This window comes from Diceros bicornis, chromosome 4 (assembly GCF_020826845.1).
Source record: "Diceros bicornis minor isolate mBicDic1 chromosome 4, mDicBic1.mat.cur, whole genome shotgun sequence".
Classification (NCBI taxonomy): Eukaryota; Metazoa; Chordata; class Mammalia; order Perissodactyla; family Rhinocerotidae; genus Diceros; species Diceros bicornis.
In genome coordinates, this window is record NC_080743.1 from 34,172,582 (window position 1) to 34,190,491 (window position 17,910).

Below are 17,910 nucleotides of genomic sequence, written 5' to 3' on the forward strand. Positions count from 1 at the left end.
TAGTACTGGCAAGGTTAGGAAGATTCATTTTAGTCAAGTAACTACTGCTCATATAAGACAAAGCTACTCAGGGTAGCTTTAAAGATTGCAAAGTTATGGTTGAGGAGTACATATTATTGTTTTCTCATAGTCCAGTTCATCTTCCTCATATTATCATGAATCTCATCCTTAATTCCACATGCTCCTTGCAAGGTGTGTCCCTTGGGGCCTCTCCTGAGGGCTGGGGGCTGGGGCATGGGGATGAGGGTGGCTGGAAAGCCATGTGATTTAGATTTCAACTTTACAAAAGACCACACATCTAGACGCTTGATGCTATTATTAAATAGGATTATAAATTGGTTACTATATAGTTGTATATTTGAAAAGTGTTCATTCTTAAAACATAAGCATTTAAAATACAGAATAGCTTTTGTAATTCTATTTTGGCATTTCTTCATTTTTTAAAACATAGGTAGTTGTCCAGGACTCTACTGACCTCTGAAAGGCCTCAATGCATCCAAAATGACACGGCAGCTGTGGCATATTTGAAAGGAAGTTTGGGGTCAGGAAACCTGAATTTAAGTTTTAACTGCCTCTAACCAGTTGGGTGGAATTGGGCACCTTATTGACCCTGCCTTGGCTTCATTTTTCTCATCTAGAAAACTAAAGTCATAGTCTTTATGTTACCCAGGGTTATTGTGAGGATTAAATGAAATAATAAATGAAAATATAGTTTGTAAAGTAAAAAGTGCTACACAAATGCAAAGTGAAATATGTTAACCACATTTCCAGCATTTATATAATCTAAATTATGTGTCAGGGTATGGTTCTTTCCTATTTAAATTATGTGGATTCTTGACTAGTAAAAAGCCTAAGAATGGAGCCTTTGATCACTCTTAAGACACTGTTATCAATGGAACATTGCTCAATAAATAGGTATCACTGCTGGATTTAGTCATTTAAACTATCCTAAACATAGCCTGCATTCAAAAACTACAAGTCAACAATTAAATCACAATTTTCAGGAACAAAAGTCCAAATAAATAATTTTTAATTATGATACATTACTTATTACAGTAAAAATTGGCATTTTCCCCTTCAAAAGCAGAAGCACCAGTCTTAGAATGTATAGTATGAATGGTATTTTAAGTGAAATATAGCATAATATTATGTGCAAACATTATTTTAGTATAGAACATACTTTCTAAAAGTAAAGTAATTTCACACACTGAAATCTGTTAGAATGGAAATAATGTCATGCTGAATAATGAAATAAAAACCCCCATGACTTTCAAAGTCCACTTCAAATGAAATATGATATACTGCTGAATAGATATATGAAAAATTAAAAAGCTTAACTGGCCCGAAATGGAGGGATTTCTTATACAAATATGACTCATGTAGAGGTTTCTTTTCACATAATCTCATTGATTCTGTGAGAAATTAAAGTGAGTGTTTTATTTAAGAATTAATTTGTTCCTTCGGTCATTGCATTTCTATTGAACACCTACTTTGTGCGAGGCTTTGTTGTAGGTGCTGGGGATACGGAGAAGAAAGACACAGTCCTGCCCTTGAGGAGCTCACAGTCTAGTGGGGGAAACAGATAAGTTGACACTGATTTTAAAATTATAAAAATTATTAGACAACTTTATAAACTTCTTCTGTAATCAAACAAACTTTGGGTGTTATGAATGGATGGTGAAAAGGGACGATGTCCAATGCAGTGAAAACCCATCTGCTTCAATATCATGTGACTTCTGCGAAGGCGGTGATGTGGTTCTGCAAGAAGAAAGAGGAATTACCAAGTCAGAGTCTTGGGGAAATTGGCTTTGTAAAATATTTAGTGCTTTTACAAATAATCATCAGCCTAATATAAAACTGGAGCCTGGTATGTTTAAGATGCAAAAACACTGAGTGTTACTAAAATAAGTTCTATGTATTATTAATAAATTCAGGTGGTAATTATATATTTTATTCAATATTCTTAATTAACCAAATAGATTAAAGTGTTATACGTACGTGCTTTATTCAAAATTAACACTGAAATTTGGAGAGATAAAAATGGTAATGTCAGACACGTTAATAATCTGTTCAGTGTTAATGGAATTTTAATGCTGCGTGTTGGAGTTTCAGATTAATTGCTCCCTGTGAGACAGATGGCGTAGAAAGAGGTGGTGAAATACTCAGACTGAAATGGCATTTGCTAGTTGACAAAGATCTACTTAAACACTTCATTTTTGATGCATGAATCCAGACTACAGACTGCAATCCTCGTCATTTACCTCAACCATAGAATTCTTTACAGAGCCATTTTTTTTAAAGCAACAGAATTATGTACAAAGAAACACTGTGGAATGGCTAATATTTAAATGGATTCAGACATGCAACAGGACATATCATGGCTGCTGAAATACTGTAGTGGAAAATTGATGTGACATAATTAATCATGCCACATACAGAGTTACGTCAAGATCTAACATAAACGACAGTCCCAACAAATAACAGCAGCATTACAGAGGCTTTTTACCATCATATTACCTGTTTTGAATGTTTTTCATAGTAGTTTTTGTATTGACTCTTTATAAGTCAAAGACATAATAGATAGAATTTCAGGTAATGAATGCATGTCATGAGAGTTCTTCCATGTACATACAGCTCTTTTCAAGTTAAAGTGTTTTAACTATTTAAAACATTTTAAAAATGTGTGTGAAGAAATTCAAATTTATTTAGGCATATTAATTACAATTAAAAGGATATCACTGACTCCTGCTTAAGGCATTATTTTCTGGGTTTGACCCACTTAAACCTAGAGAAAAACAATATCCAGAAGAATCAGTAGTGAGCAGAGCATGCTTTTTCACTAACTCCTGTTAAGATCTTATAAACTTTAATTTTCCATTAAAAAAAATGCACGATGAAAATGTTGGAGAATTCAGCAGCTCAGCTCTGTCTTCTTGAGTTTACCTTACAAAAGCACAAGCATGACTTTAGGATAAAAAAGACTTGTCAGAGTTACATAATGCACTATGATTGAATAAAAGCCATAAGCACTGTGGAAACAGTAGAGCATAGTTTTATTTCCAGTGGCCCCATGGGGACTTGAAATCTATGAAGTGAGAAAATACAATTTGATATACAGTGTTTCAGTACAAAACTGACAGGAGTGTCACACCTCTGGACAGGACCTAGCACACAGCAATTACTGAAAAATGTGTTGAGATATAAATTGAAGATTAATCAGTGGCAACTGGTGGGTAGGAAAAGCATGAAGAAGTGACAGTAGAAAGAAAGGAAAGGAGATAAGAAGAGAAAATGGATGGTGTTCTGAAGGCCATTGGCCTAGGTGTCAGTGTTCTCTTGACCTACATAATGAAGTGTCCACAAGGCTCGCTAAATTTGCTGAAGATGATCCTAAGTGAAGGGGACAACCATCACCTTGGAAGGTAGAATGGAAACATTAAAAGATCTTAAGCAGAGAAAGTATCAGAAACAAATCATTGATAATCAGCGCAAGGGAGGACAGAAGCAGAGGAAAAATCAAGTGACAAGTGCAAGCTGGAGAGAGTGACAAAGATGTGCAATGACTGTAGGGCGACCATATAAATTATCATCTAAACCTGGACATACTGAGGGGAAAAAGGATGCTAATATACAGAGGCAACAGGCTGAAATTGGGACTGTCCCAAATAGAGACATAGGGTCACCTTAGAAATAAGGCGTTGAATGTATAACTGTAAGTGTGTTGTTGAGGTCTAGGAAATACTGGATTCAGTTTTGGCATTTAAAAATCACGTTTTGGTGGCTAATAGATCTTTCTTTCACTGCCCATAAATTCCAAACAATATTACCATTTTCCTTATGCTAAGTCATTACCAAGTTAAACTACAAGGGTTACAGTTTGTTTCCAGACTGACTACATTTTTAGATCCCATGACTCTAGGGAAACTCCTGCTTTTTTCTGATTAGCACCCTTTCAGTTTCACATCACACTTAAGCTTTAACCTCTGAGATGATTTTCCTATTTGACTGGAATTAGAAGGATCCTGCTCAGGGCTTATCATTTAAAGGTGGTCGTTAGCAGAGAGATAAACAGATGAAAATAAAACACTGAAGTGACTGTGCATAGGGAAGAGAAAATTAAGAGGAAATTTAATAATGGGTTCTAAGTACATGAAAGCAGTATATAGAGAGCACAGGAGCCATCTGTTCATTAGTTTCACTATCTAAGAGCAAACGAGCCCATACCATACAATGAGGGAGATGGATTATTTATTTCAGTAGTATTAAAAAATAAGATTAATTTCTCTTCTAGCATACGGGTGGTTTTCCCTGCAGGAATCTAGAGAAAGGACAAGCTAATTACTTAAAGTCCTTACCATCTATAAGCCCCTATGATTCTATACTATAAAAATTACATTAGCAAGATATGTAAATGCATAATTTGAAATACACAAATGGCATAATTCTTACGCAGGAAGTTACGATAGTGCTCACTTCCCCATCAGCATTTTTCTCAGTAATATAAAAAACCAGAATTACATTTCATATTTTCACATCACCTGTCTGGAGGAATGGACTCCCTATGACAAAGTAGGTGACAAGGGGTTTCTCCTTTTAATCTCGCTGAATTCTTAGTCTGCAATACTAAATCATATTAGTAGATGATAGTGCAAACACACAGGAGGCAAACCAAAAACTCATGCATAAAAGTTTAATTCAGAGTCACAAGAAGAAAGCAGTCATGTAATTTATCAGTGCAATTACTGGTGCCTTCTGCAATTACACACACAGAGGCTTCTAGTGGAGATGACAGAGCTTGAGCCCAAAGAGTTGAAGATTAGAATATGCCTCATCCATTAGAAAGTGTCCATCAAGGCCACAGCAAATCAGTGAGCAAAATACTGAATCCAGTCCTTGAGTGCAGAGGTCCCATGGGAAAACAAACATTTGCTTCTCAAAAGTAGTTTTGGATTCTTAAATCTGGTAAATTCTAAAGTTTATCTAGCATGTCAATTTTTGAAGCTCTAAGTTCTACGTGAAAATCTCTATTTTACTGTTTATTCTATACCTCCATTTGTAGAAATTATATTCTGTAATTCAAAAAAGTTATTTAAAACAAAACTGTCATTTATTTATGACATGAATATTTGGTGGTGACTTGCCACCTGACAAGATATGCCACTCACCATTTCCCTTTGCAAAAATAGGGGAATAGGCAAAAAGAGCACTTCAGATAGGAACATAAAAAAAAGTCATAATCATTTAGGGCTATTTGGTTAAGGAATGCTAAATTCCCGTTAATGAGTGAAAAAATAGTGAAAAAATAAAATATATTTGAAAGATAAAAAAACTAACAACAATCTAGTACCCAGATTTTTGAATGTAATAGAAACCTGCACAGAAGGACACATTTTCTGTATTTGCCTTAGCTTTGCAACCCAACTCCAACACCAGTGCGCTCTAGCGCACATACGTTTATTGCCTTAATTGAAGGTGTTCACAGTGGCTTATTCCCACTATCCAGCTGAAGAGCCTTGCAAGACAGTCTTTAAAAGACCTTCCTTGTGAATTTTCTTCTTGACCATTCTCAATACATTGGATTTGAGACACCTGCAAAATATGTTTTATATATTATTTAAATGTTTATTTAAATACTGACTTATTTACTTGGACAAAATATTAGTTTACTTAAAGTTCTATGTTGTTATATTGTTAGACCAAATGCTGAGGTTAAACATTGTTCCAGTTTTCTATCTTTCAAGATGATTATAAACAGCTTCTGTGTTTTAATAGATGGTTGTCAGCAATCAGCTTAGGTTTTAAACCTAAACATAAAATGAAATCTGTGCATACAATGTCTTTAATTCAACTATTTTTGTCTTCGGCTCTATTTGAAAGGAAGCTGTGTGGTACAGTGGACTTTGCAGTCAAGTTGTGTGAATGTCAGGTGTTTGAAGGTGGGCTTCATGACAACTGAAATTTTCACGAGCAATTTAAACTTTCAGAGACCCAGCTTTCTCATCTGTGAAATGGAAATAATAATACCTATTTGAATGGATTTTTATTAAGATTAAATGAGATTATATGCACAAGGGTCCTTGTTTCTACTCAAACATATCATTATAGTTGTCTATAAAAGCCAGAGAAACAAGATAAAAAGTAAAAGAAAAAAGAGAAAGTAAAAGACAGAAAGAAAAAAGATTTTTTAAATAATTGGTTGGAATTTCACAGTACTATCATCTACAATTCTAAGACCCAAACAAACTTTAAAACCCAATGTTTCTTATAAGATTAGTGTGAGCACATCTGGTGACAAAAATCAAGCCTAAACTGCTGTGAGGCAATTTATACTCGATGTTGTGCTGCAGAAATATCCATCTTTGATTGGATGTGCTGCTCAAGACTCTGCTAGTATAACAGAATGCACAGTATTTTTCCCTAAAACATGAAATATTTTGAAACCTGAAAAACATCTAGCACTAAGGATGTAGGATTAGGAATCATGGCCCTATAATAATCAACAATTCTGATGCTATATAGACGCAGCCTATATTTATCAGGGGAAGGTAGATGGATGTCATACCCCCAAATATTGGTCCTGTTTATTTTTCTGTTTGCATCCTTCCTTCCTTCATTCACGGTGTCCTTTGAGGAGGGCAAAGTGGGCAGGAGAAGAGAGGAGGAGGAAAAGCAGCAATGTATGGAGTGTGGGCTCTAGGACTCCACTTTGTCATATTATGTTCTCCTCCTGGTAGGTTATGAAGGTGGTTTTTTAATAAAGAGAAGTAATGTTAGGTCCGTCTACAAAGAAATTATTAGAGACCTTCAAACTTGAGGCTGTGAAACTGACTGTAAAATTCATGTTAAGCAATTTCTTGTTTTAAGAAGTGGGGGATATGAAGACATAAAAGCTAAAATGTGATAGAATCAGAATTCTCTTGGGAATGAGACTTTTTTGGAACCATTTCTTTCTTTACAGTGGTTCTGTTTCAGTTTAGAGTTTTATATTAGCTCAGAGTTTTGCTTCTATTCAGGAATTTCTTTTTTGTGCTATTTGGAGAAAGGGGCTAAAAGCTACTTTCTGAGAGAACCATTTCTCCCTAGAGAAAGGAGAAATCTCTAGGCGGCTTTCTCTGATAAGCTAATTAAACCAGAGGCAGGCCCAGCTTTTACTGGAGCATTAGCTATAGATCTTATGAAGCACTGCCAAGTCCTGAGCAGCCAAAGAAGCTTGAGGCATTCCACACTGAATCCTTAGAAGCATGGGTCCTCAACCTTGGCCTCATGGGGGAGTCACCTGGGAGCTTTAAGAAAATACTGATGCAACCCCAGAGACGTGGATTTAATTGGTCTGAGGCTTGGCTTGGTCAGTGAGATTTTTAAAGGCTCTCCAGATGATTCTAATGTGCAGCCAATATTGAAAATTACTGTTTCAGAAGCTCTGCAGGCCCAGCTGGATCCAGGCCAACTGCTGGCTCCTTATCCAAATCACCTGAGGTGGCTGAAACACTACAGACCCCCCCCAGGCCCAAGCCCAGGCCTACTGGATCAGAATCTCTGGGCATGCATCCCAGAAATATACCCCTTTTGCAAGTGCTGCAAGTGATAAATTCCCTTTTACACCAGTCTGAGAAGAACTGCCTAACGGTGTAGAAAAGTGACTGGGTAGCAATGTAAGCATTGTCTGGTATATAAAATCAATTCTTTCTTTAAAATGCTATCATTTCTCTGATAAAAAAAAAAAAGCATTGCCTTAAAGAAGCAGTAATCCTGAATAATTCTCAAAGAAAAAAATTTTGTATTCGAAAATGTCTGGAAACAACTGCACATTGTTTTCCTTGCTTAGAGCTTCAGAGTGCATAAAGGTGTTGAGAAGATCGGTAGCAAAGACTTGTGTCTCACTTTAACTCAATGTTTCCCAAGGCACTGACATGAAACTGCATGTAAGTCTATTACTACTAGCGTGTGCGTGCTGCTTACTGGATGTGCATATTCATGTACTCTATCCAAGTTTCTTAACCTCCCTAACTCTAATGACCTGTCCACCACACTTTTAGCCTATATTCACAATATTCTCAACCATCAACCATGTTAGAAATGTAAAATCCCCATTAATCTCCTGTCCTACCTCCTTCATACCACAACGTTTCTTTGGCCATTTTGGAAATTTTCCAACCGCTAATTTGTCCATATGTTTCAGTCTCTCTTGCTCCTTCACAATTCTATTTCTTTTACACTCATTCCGGACCCCACCTGAACACTCTTTAATGGCTTCTTCAAGTCTCTCACCTCTGTGATCTTACCTCATCCGCCAAACAGAATCTTTGTGCATACTGGTTCCTCTATCTGGAACATTCTTGTCTCCTCCTCACCTGGCTAACAGTCCTTCAGATCTCCCCTCAGAGGATGTTGCAAGCATTGCTAAGTTTGGATAGGTTCCCCTTTATGTGCTCCTCTAGCATAGCCATCATCACCCTGTTCTGTATTTGCTCATAAAATTATCTATCTCCCCACTAGACTGTATGCTCATGTGTCCTGGGAAATGTACCATAGTAATAACACCATAGTGTTTATTTGATATTTGTTACGTGTTTCATATATTACAAATCTAATTACAAATAAAATTTTACTATACATAACAAAAGATGATAAAAAAGGTAACTCATCCATAAGTTGTACCCAGGCCTTGTTTTATACTGGTATTTTAATCTGTCTAACAAATTGGCTTCTTATTTATTTCATTTATCTTTTTAAAATGCTTTAAATTTGCTAAATAAGCAGCCCAATGCTACTTGACAGAGAAGAACCAGAGGATGTGTGAAATGGATCAAGTGCATGATCAATTCTTGTATAACCAGAAATTGATTAACACTCCTCATTTAAAAACTTGCCTATTTTCACAAAAAGGTAAAAGTCAGTAAAAATCTGGATAAGCCACATCAAGATTCATTTCAGAACCATTCGGAAGCATACGGGCCATTAGCCATGACACAGATACTTTGGAAAAGTTTTGTAAAGGTAAATATACATTTACCACAGAACCCAGAAATCCCATAGAAAAATATATATTCACCCAAAAACCTGTACATGAATTTTTATACAAGCTTTATTCATAATTGCAAAAAACTGGAAACAATCCAAATGTCCTTCCATTGGTGAATGAATTAAAAAAACTGTGGTATATCCATACAACAGAATACTACTCAGCAATAAAAAGGAAAAAAAAAAAAACCTACTGATGCAGATAATAACATGAATAAACCTCAAATGCATTATGCTAAGTGAAAGAAGTCAGACTCAAAAGGCTACATATGAGTAGTGAGTCCATTTATACAGCATCCTGGGAAAGGCAAAACTATAGGAATGGAAAACAGATTAGTGGTTGCCAGGGACTAGGGGTTGAAGGAAGTGTTGACCACAAAGGAGAAGGAGGAAACTTTTTAGGGTGATAGAAATGTTTTATAACTTGGTTATGGTGATGATTACATGATGGTGTGCACTTGTCAAAACTCATAAAACTGCTTAGAAAACAGGAATTCTACAGGATGTAAATTATGCCTTTAATAAACCCCAATTAAAAGAAAAATTAAACCCATTAGCCACGACATGAATTAAGTCTAAACGCGAAGTGGTATCTAGATATTGGTTTGTCAGTTGTTGAATTATTGTTTCAATATTTGATTGTTTCAGTCACAAAAGAAAAATATAAAATAAAAGTATAGGAAGATATTCAAAAGATACAAATTAAAATGAGGTACATCATTTTTTTTTTTTTACCTACAAGATTGGCAAAGATTATTAAGAACGATATTCTCGGGCCAGGCCTGGTGGCCTTGTGTTTAAGTTTGGCATGCTCCGCTTTGGCGGCCTGGGTTTGGTTCCCAGGCATGGACCTACACCACTCGTCTGTCAGCAGCCATGCTGTGGGGGTGGCTCACAAACAAAAAGAGGAAGATTGGCAGCGGATGGTAGCTCAGGGTGAACTTTCCTCAGCAAAAAAAAGAACAATATTCCAAAACTCTTCATTGTTAGAAAGGACATAAAGATACGAGTCAAACCAAGACCCTCAAGAGTACTCATCCTCTTTTTTCAGCATTTCCACTTCAATGAATGTATCTTAAATAAATTATTAATTGAACTTACAAAGATATCTATTTTAGACATATTTATCCTAGTATTGTTTATAAATGTGGGAAATTGAAAGTGGAAGCAATCCTCTACGCCTAGCAAAGGTAATGGTTAATTTATATAGATTAGAACTTTCTCAATGTCATTGTATAATATTGTATAGCTTAGTGATTATGAGTTTGAGCTCTGAAGTGATAAATATGGAACATATTTGGAAATGGTCAATATGGCTCTGTAGTCTTGTTTAAGAACACAGACCAGTGCGTGACTTTGGGCAAGTTATTTAGCCGCTTTCTGTCTCTTTCTCTGTAGAATAGAAATAGTAAGACACACTCAAATGATTTCTATAAACACTAAAGTGATACTTTATGTGTGAAGTTCTTTGCATACTTCCAGACACATATTAAGCTCTCATTGAAGATTATCTTTTACTGTTATGCTTTATACAATTATTATATTTATTGATCTGTAACCATATCTATAATATACTGTTATGTGAGCAAAAGTGGGCACAGAAAAGACCATCCTGGGAGATCTTGTACTATACACAAACCCAAACATACACTCGTGGGGTCTTTGAGGCTATTTTAAGAAAATGTTTCTAGTGATTATTGTGGTGGGATATGGATACTTCTGATTTATTTTTGTTTTGCTTACTTGGATTTTCAAATGTTAAACAATATACACAGATTACTTGTTGCTTCTTAGTGGAAACAACAAAAAAACTGTCATTGTTTCATAAGATTGTGAATGGGTTCATTGTTTATTTTCCCAGTTTTAGTCAAATAAAATTTTCTGTACAAAAAATGTTCATAGCGTGGTGGTGCTCCTGATTGATTTTGAAGGCCTCAATCATGTCTCTAGGACAGCCCACCATATAGGAACAAATCTGAGAGAAGAGGGGGATGAATGGTGAGAGCAGTTTCTCACGTATAACTAATTATGAGTGCATTGAGAATGATTTTTTAATCCATCATTGTTTTATTCTCTCCTAAACTAACAACTGTAGGAATCATATAATTTAAAGATGCAGTCATCAACTCTATATTTATTCACACAAATGAGATGAGAAAGCTTGTTTATATTCAAAAGTAATTTACTGAAAAGATGCTTTATACAAGGCCTGTTAGATAACTGAAAAAAAAATCTAGCTTTTATTCTTTGTGTAATATATTATGATTTATAAATAGTGTGGCAAATGAATAGTCAATATATGGGAGCACAAATAGGAAAAATGACATATGGCAAAATAATAACAGAATGTGCTAGCTTTTCTAACCTAAAATGCTGATGCTTCTTGGAATTTTTAAGCTTCCATTTTCAATTGACCCTTTTTTAAGTAAAATGAAATTTAACAAATGAGAACAGAGTACATCATGTAAACAATGATTTACTTCAAATATTTTTCATAAGTGCTCAAAGCTTAAATTGAGGAAAAATGCCTAAGATACGAATATATTTAGTTCCACTAATTATTCCAATATCTGATCACTAATAAAGTTGTTTTGACAAGGTCCTATATAACATTTATATTACAGTTCAGTGGCTCTGTAAAACAAAGATTTGCATTATTGAAAAGCAACTGAATCTTAAATATATTGCCATAGTTATTCATGCACAACATTCTGCAACCTCAAAGGAATTTATTACAGAGAGCACAGTAACGTATAATCATATTTGTCTTGGCAAGAAACCACAGGATTGTTTTGCTGTGCTTTGACACTAATGTATGCAACATTTTATACTATAATATTTTCTGCCACATGTGCTATGTGTGACATAGACAATCTGTATAAACTTTTAAATCCATGAAATATATCTATACGGGTATCGTAGTTTGAGATAAAATGAAAATCCTATTCAGGGAATCATTATTGTTGCAGGAGAGAATTAACTTGTGTTGACCACCTACTATGTGCCAAGAAGCTTATCTGTGATCTGTTAATTCCAACAATTAACCTACAGGGGAACCATTACTGTACCCATTTTTCAGGTATTACATCAATATTTCCTCAGTAAGGAGCAGTAATTTGTCTAATCTCACTTAGTTATTATGTAGCCAAACCAGGCTTCAAACCCAGGATTTCCAGCTGTAAAAGCCTGGTTCTCCATCCATCTCCCACCCCAACTCTGCCTCAATTTCAACTCAGGCTTCGCCTTGACCCCTGTGATTTTATGATCTTCAAAATAGTCAATGTAAAGGTCAATGCATATGCTTCTCTGGGTCATTGTGAGTTCCTTTATAACTTCCCTATCCACATAATTTTCCTTTGTAGTTGCCATGGGAATTAAACATAGTAATTTGCATCTGTAATAGTACACACTCATTATGACATTTCTAGAATTTTGGAACTGTCATCATTGCTTACCATTTTAATTCAGATGATGTTTCTGTCAATCAGGGTGTGCTTTTACACCATGAGCTTCTTGGGTGCTACAGGTTGGTGAAAAGCCCCTTACTGGAAGTACGAAACTATAATCTTGTCAATTATTCCTATCATTACCTTCCCTTTTTGTTGGCAAGAGGAAATTCTCTTTGCTTCAATTGATTAGATCACATAAACTTAAGAAAAAATAATGCCTAGATTTATATGGAAAAACATTATTTTCTCAAAAAGCATTTTTTATATCCGGCTATAATCACTAAGTTAACTCAAAGTTATCCCAAATTAGCCATAAGTGGTTCTAGTGGCCTGTTCTAACTGCCTTAATAAAACTGTGTAGGTATAAATTCCTTTTAGATCTACTGGAAATATTCCATTTTCTATCAAATCCCATCCATCTTTATATTTACTTTTAAATATTTTTGTTCCCTTGCCAGATAAAGTGTCCCTTTCCTTAGATTTTCAGTATGAAATCAGTTAAAATTGACAATGCATATGCATGAATTATTTGCATGTGCTTACCTATGCAAATCTGAATGTCAGCATTCTGCTTTAGAGTGAGAAGGAGCAGGGGGCAAGAGAGAAGGAGAGGACAAAAGCACTCAGTGCTTGGCTGCTGTGGTGAATGCAGCTTGACCCAGGAGGATCCATGAAGGAACGTCAACACACTCCTTATCCATTAGTTACACACAAGAGAAATCTCTGAAGAGAGGACAGGAAAATGCCATAGATGAAAGGTCAGCATCTTGAGGTGAGGGTGGGGAGATAGTTTTCTTAGTGACACCCTGGCTGGCAGTTAGCCCTTTCCTACTGTAAATCATTGAGATAGTTAAATAACACCTGCGATAGACTGAATGCTTGTATCCCCTAAAATTAATATTGAAACCTAACCCCCAATGTGATGGCATTTGGAGCTGAGGCTTTTGGGAGATGATTAGGTCATGAGGGTGAAGCCCTCGTGAAGGGGATTAAAGCCCTTATAAAAGAGACCACAGAGGGGCCAGCCCAATGGCATAGTGGTTAAGTGCTTGTGCTCCACTTCGGCAGCCCAGGGTTTGCAGGTTCGCTTGTCAGGCCATGCTGTGCTGGCGTCCCATATAAAGTAGAAGATGGGCACAGATGTTAGCACAGGGCCGGTCTTCCTCAGCAAAAAGAGGAGGATTGGCATCGGATGTTAGCTCAGGGCTGATCTTCCTCACACACACACAAAAAAGAGAGAGACCACAGAGAGTTCCTTCACCCCTTCTGCCATGTGAGGACCCAGAAGGCAGGCCCTCACCAGACACTGAATCAGCCAGAGCCTTGATCTTGGACTTCATAGCCTCCAGAATTGTGAGAAACAAATTTCTGTTGTTTATAAGTCACCCAGTCTATAGTACCTCGTTACAGCAGCCCAAACAGACTAAGACAACTCCTCTGATCAGAATCAGCACTTGACTAAAAACAGACTTTGCCAAATGATTGTCTAGTGGGTCAGAATGCATGACATGGCTGAATTGAGATCTCGTCAGCATCATCTTTATCATTTATCTGGATTTTTATAATAGCCTCCAAGATGGGTTTTTGTTTTGTTTTGTTTGGCTGCAGTGTGGCTCTCCTTCAATTTACTCTCCATTCTAAACATGCCATTTCCTTCCTTAAACTCCTTAATGGCTCCCCGTGGTGTACTGGGTAAAGAACCAACTTCTTAAGTGTCACATGAAAGACCCTTCATGAATTTTCATCAAAAGTGATAGAGACTTTGAAAAGATAAACAAAATTGACAAAACCAAGAAAAAAGGGGAGAGGGCTCAAATACATAAAATCAGAAATGAAAGAGGAGATGTTACAACTGATACCACAAAAATACAATGGATCATAAGAGACTACCATGAAAAATTATATGCCAACAAATTGGACAACTTAGAAGAAATAAAAAAATTTCTAGAAATATACAACCTTCCAAGACTGAATCATGAAGAAATAGAAAATCTGAACAAATTGATTACTGGTAAAGAGACTGAATCAGTAATCAAAAAACTCCCAAGAAACAAAAGTCCAGGACCAGATAGCTTCACTGGTGAATTCTACCAAACATTCAAAGAAGAATTAATACCAATTCTCCCCAAACTCCTCCAAAAAATAGAAGAGGAGGGAACATTTCTGAATTCATTTTACAAGGCCAGCATTACCGTGATACCAAAACAAGACAGGGATGCCACAAGAAAAGAAAATTATAGGCCAATATCTCTAATGAACATAGATGCAAAAATGCTCAACAAAATATTAGCAAACTGAACTAAACAATACATTAAAAAAAATCATACACCATGATCAAGTGGGATTTATTTAAGGGCTACAAGGATGGTTCAACATATACAAACTAATCAATGTGATATATCACATTAACAATGAACAAAAATCATATTATCATCTCAACAGATGCAGAGAAGGCATTTGACAAAATTCAACAAATATTTATGATAAAAACTCTCAACAAAGTAGAACATACCTCAACATAATAAAGGCCATATATGACAAGCCCACAGCTAACATTATGCACAATGATGAAAGCCAAAAACTTTTCCTCTAAGATCAGGAAAAAACAAGGATGCCCACTCTCCCCATTTTTATTCAACATAGTATTGGAAGTCCTAGCCAGAGCAATTAGGCAAGAAAAAGAAATAAAAGGCATCCAAATTGGAAAGGAAGAAGTAAAACTGTCACTATTTGCAGATGACATGATATTGTACATAAAAAACCCTAAAGACTTCACCAAAAACCTGTTAGAATTAATAAATAACTTCGGTAAAGTTGCAAGATACAAAATCAATATACAAAAATCTGTTGCATTTCTACACACTAATAATGAACTATCAGAAAGAGAAATTAAGAAAATAATCCCATTTACAATTGCATCAAAAAGAATAAAATATGTGGGATTAAATTCAATCAAGGAGGTCAAAGATCTGTACACTGTAACTATAAGACATTGATGAAAGAAATTGAAGAAGACAGAAATAAACAGAAAGATATTCTGTGCTCATGGATTGGAAGAATTAATATTGTTAAAATGTCCACACTACTCAAAGCAATCCAATGCAATCCTTATCAAAATTCCAATGTCATTTTTCACAAAAATAGAACAAACCATCCTAAAATTTGTGTGGAACCAAAAAATACCATGAACAGCCAAAGCAATCTTGAGAAAGAACAAAGCTGGAGGTATCACGTTCCCTGATTTCAAACTATATTACAAAGCTATAGTAATTAAAACAGTATGGTATTGGCATAAAAACAGACACATAGATTAATGGAACAGAAGAGAGCCGAGAAATAAACCCATATATATATGGTCAATTAATTTATGCCAAAGGAGCCAAGAATATACAATGAGGAAAAGGCAGTCTGTTCCACAGGAAAAACTGTGGTGGAAAAACCATACAGCCACATGCGAAAGAATGAAACTGGACCACTATGTAACACCTAACACAAAAATTAACTCAAAATGGATTAAAGACCTGAATGTAAGACATGAAACCATAAAACTCTTAGAAGAAAACATAGGCAGTAAGCTCCCTGATATTGGTCTTGGCAATAATTTTTTTAATTTGACTCCAAAAGCAAAGGTAACAGAAGCAAAAATAAACAAGTCAGACTACATAAAACTAAAAAGCTTATGCACAGCAAAGGAAATCATCAACAAAATAAAAAGGCAACCTACTTAATGGGAGCGAATATTTGCAAATCATATATCTGATAAGGGGTTAATATCCAAAATATATAAAGAACTCATACAACTCAATAGCAAAAAAACAATCCAATTAACAAATGGGCAGAAGACCTGACTAGACATTTTTCCAAAGAAGACCTACAGATAGCCAACAAGTACATGAAAAGATGCTCAACATCAATAATCATCAGGGAAATGCAAATCAAAACCACAATGAGGTAACACCTCACACCTGTTAGAATGGCTATTATCAAAAAGAGAAGACATAACAAGTGTTGTGGATGAATGTTGAGGATGTGGAGAAAAGGGAACCTTTGTGCACTGTTGGTGGGAATGTAAATTGACACAGCCGCTATGAAAAACAGTATGGAGCTTCCTCAAAAAATTAAAAATAGAACTACCATATGATCCAGCAATTCCACTTCTGGGTATTTGTCTGAAGAAAATGAAAACACTAGCTCAAAAAGATATATGCACCCTTATGTTCACTGCAGCATTATTTACATTAGCCAAGATACAGAACAACTTAAGTGTCCATTGATGGATGAATGGATTAAGAAAATGTGATATATATATATACCATATATGTATGTGTATATACACATATACATACACACACACACACACACAATGCAAGATTATTCAGCCATAAAAAAGAAGGAAATCTTGCCATGTGCAACAGCATGGATAGACTTTGAGGACATTATGCTAAGCAAAATAAGGCAGACAAACAAAGACAAATATAGTATGACCTCACTTATATGTGGAATCTAAAATAAAAAAATATTCATCAGTGCAGAGAACAGGTTGGCAGTTGCTAGAGTAATATAATTCATGAATTTTTGCATATCTTATATTTTATAGTTATCTTATTACTTCAATGACTTTTTGGGTGGGAACAGAATTCTTATGTCACAAACTTTTTCCTTGAAAACCCTGAAGACATAACTCCATTCTACTCTGATGTCTAACGTTAGGGAGGGAGAAGTCTGAGGCCAGCATGCAGTCAGTCTTGGGTAGGTAACCTACTTTTTCTGCCTAGGTGTGTGTATTAGTTTCCACTATATATACTATATTATAACCTCAAAAGCTCAGTGGCTTCCGACAACAAATACGTCTTTCTCCCTCATACTACATGTTGGTGGTCGAGTTCTATGGATCTGCTCCAGGGTACAGGCTGGGCGCTTTTCTGCTTCCCATGTCTTCCCATTCTGGGGCCCAGGCTGAGGGAGCAGCCCCTATCTGGAATGCAGCCTTCTTCCGGAAAAAGGCTCAGGAGCAATAGAGTTGGCAAAAACTCTACAAGTTTCTGATTGATGGGGTATAAATCGGGTTCATTCACATGTTATTGACCAAGTCCAAAATAACTGAAGCAGGAAAGATACTCTGCTTAAGAAAGGGGGTAGTTAATTGGAAGCAATAATACCATCTACTGCAGTATTTATAGGACTCGTTTTCAGTATCGAATTTCAAAAATTTCACTGAGAAGTATCTAAGTTTGGTATATATTTTTGTATCTGGTTAACCTCTGTAGCTTAAAGGCATTTATTTGAAAGCCTCCTTAAAGTATATCTCTCAATATCCCTGTAGCTCCATTTTTCCTCTTCTTCAGGATCGACAGTGATTCATGTGTTAGATTTCTGGTATGTCCTCCATATCTATTATCTTTTCTCAGATCAATTTTGTTCTTTTACTACACATGCTGAA

The 17,910-nt window shown here is 35.7% G+C and overlaps 1 protein-coding gene across 2 annotated transcripts in view; it reads right to left on the reverse strand.

Annotated features, from left to right (window-relative positions):
- Positions 1 to 1,070: 1,070 nt before the first annotated feature.
- PLPPR5 (phospholipid phosphatase related 5) overlaps positions 1,071 to 17,910 on the reverse strand; it is a 108,601-nt gene continuing 91,761 nt past the window's right edge. For both annotated transcript variants that reach the window (XM_058538610.1, XM_058538609.1), the window contains exon 6: positions 1,071 to 1,758. In XM_058538610.1, coding sequence (XP_058394593.1) covers positions 1,726 to 1,758 — 33 coding nt within the window. In that variant the 3' untranslated portion in view covers positions 1,071 to 1,725. The remainder of the gene's footprint in view (positions 1,759 to 17,910) is intronic.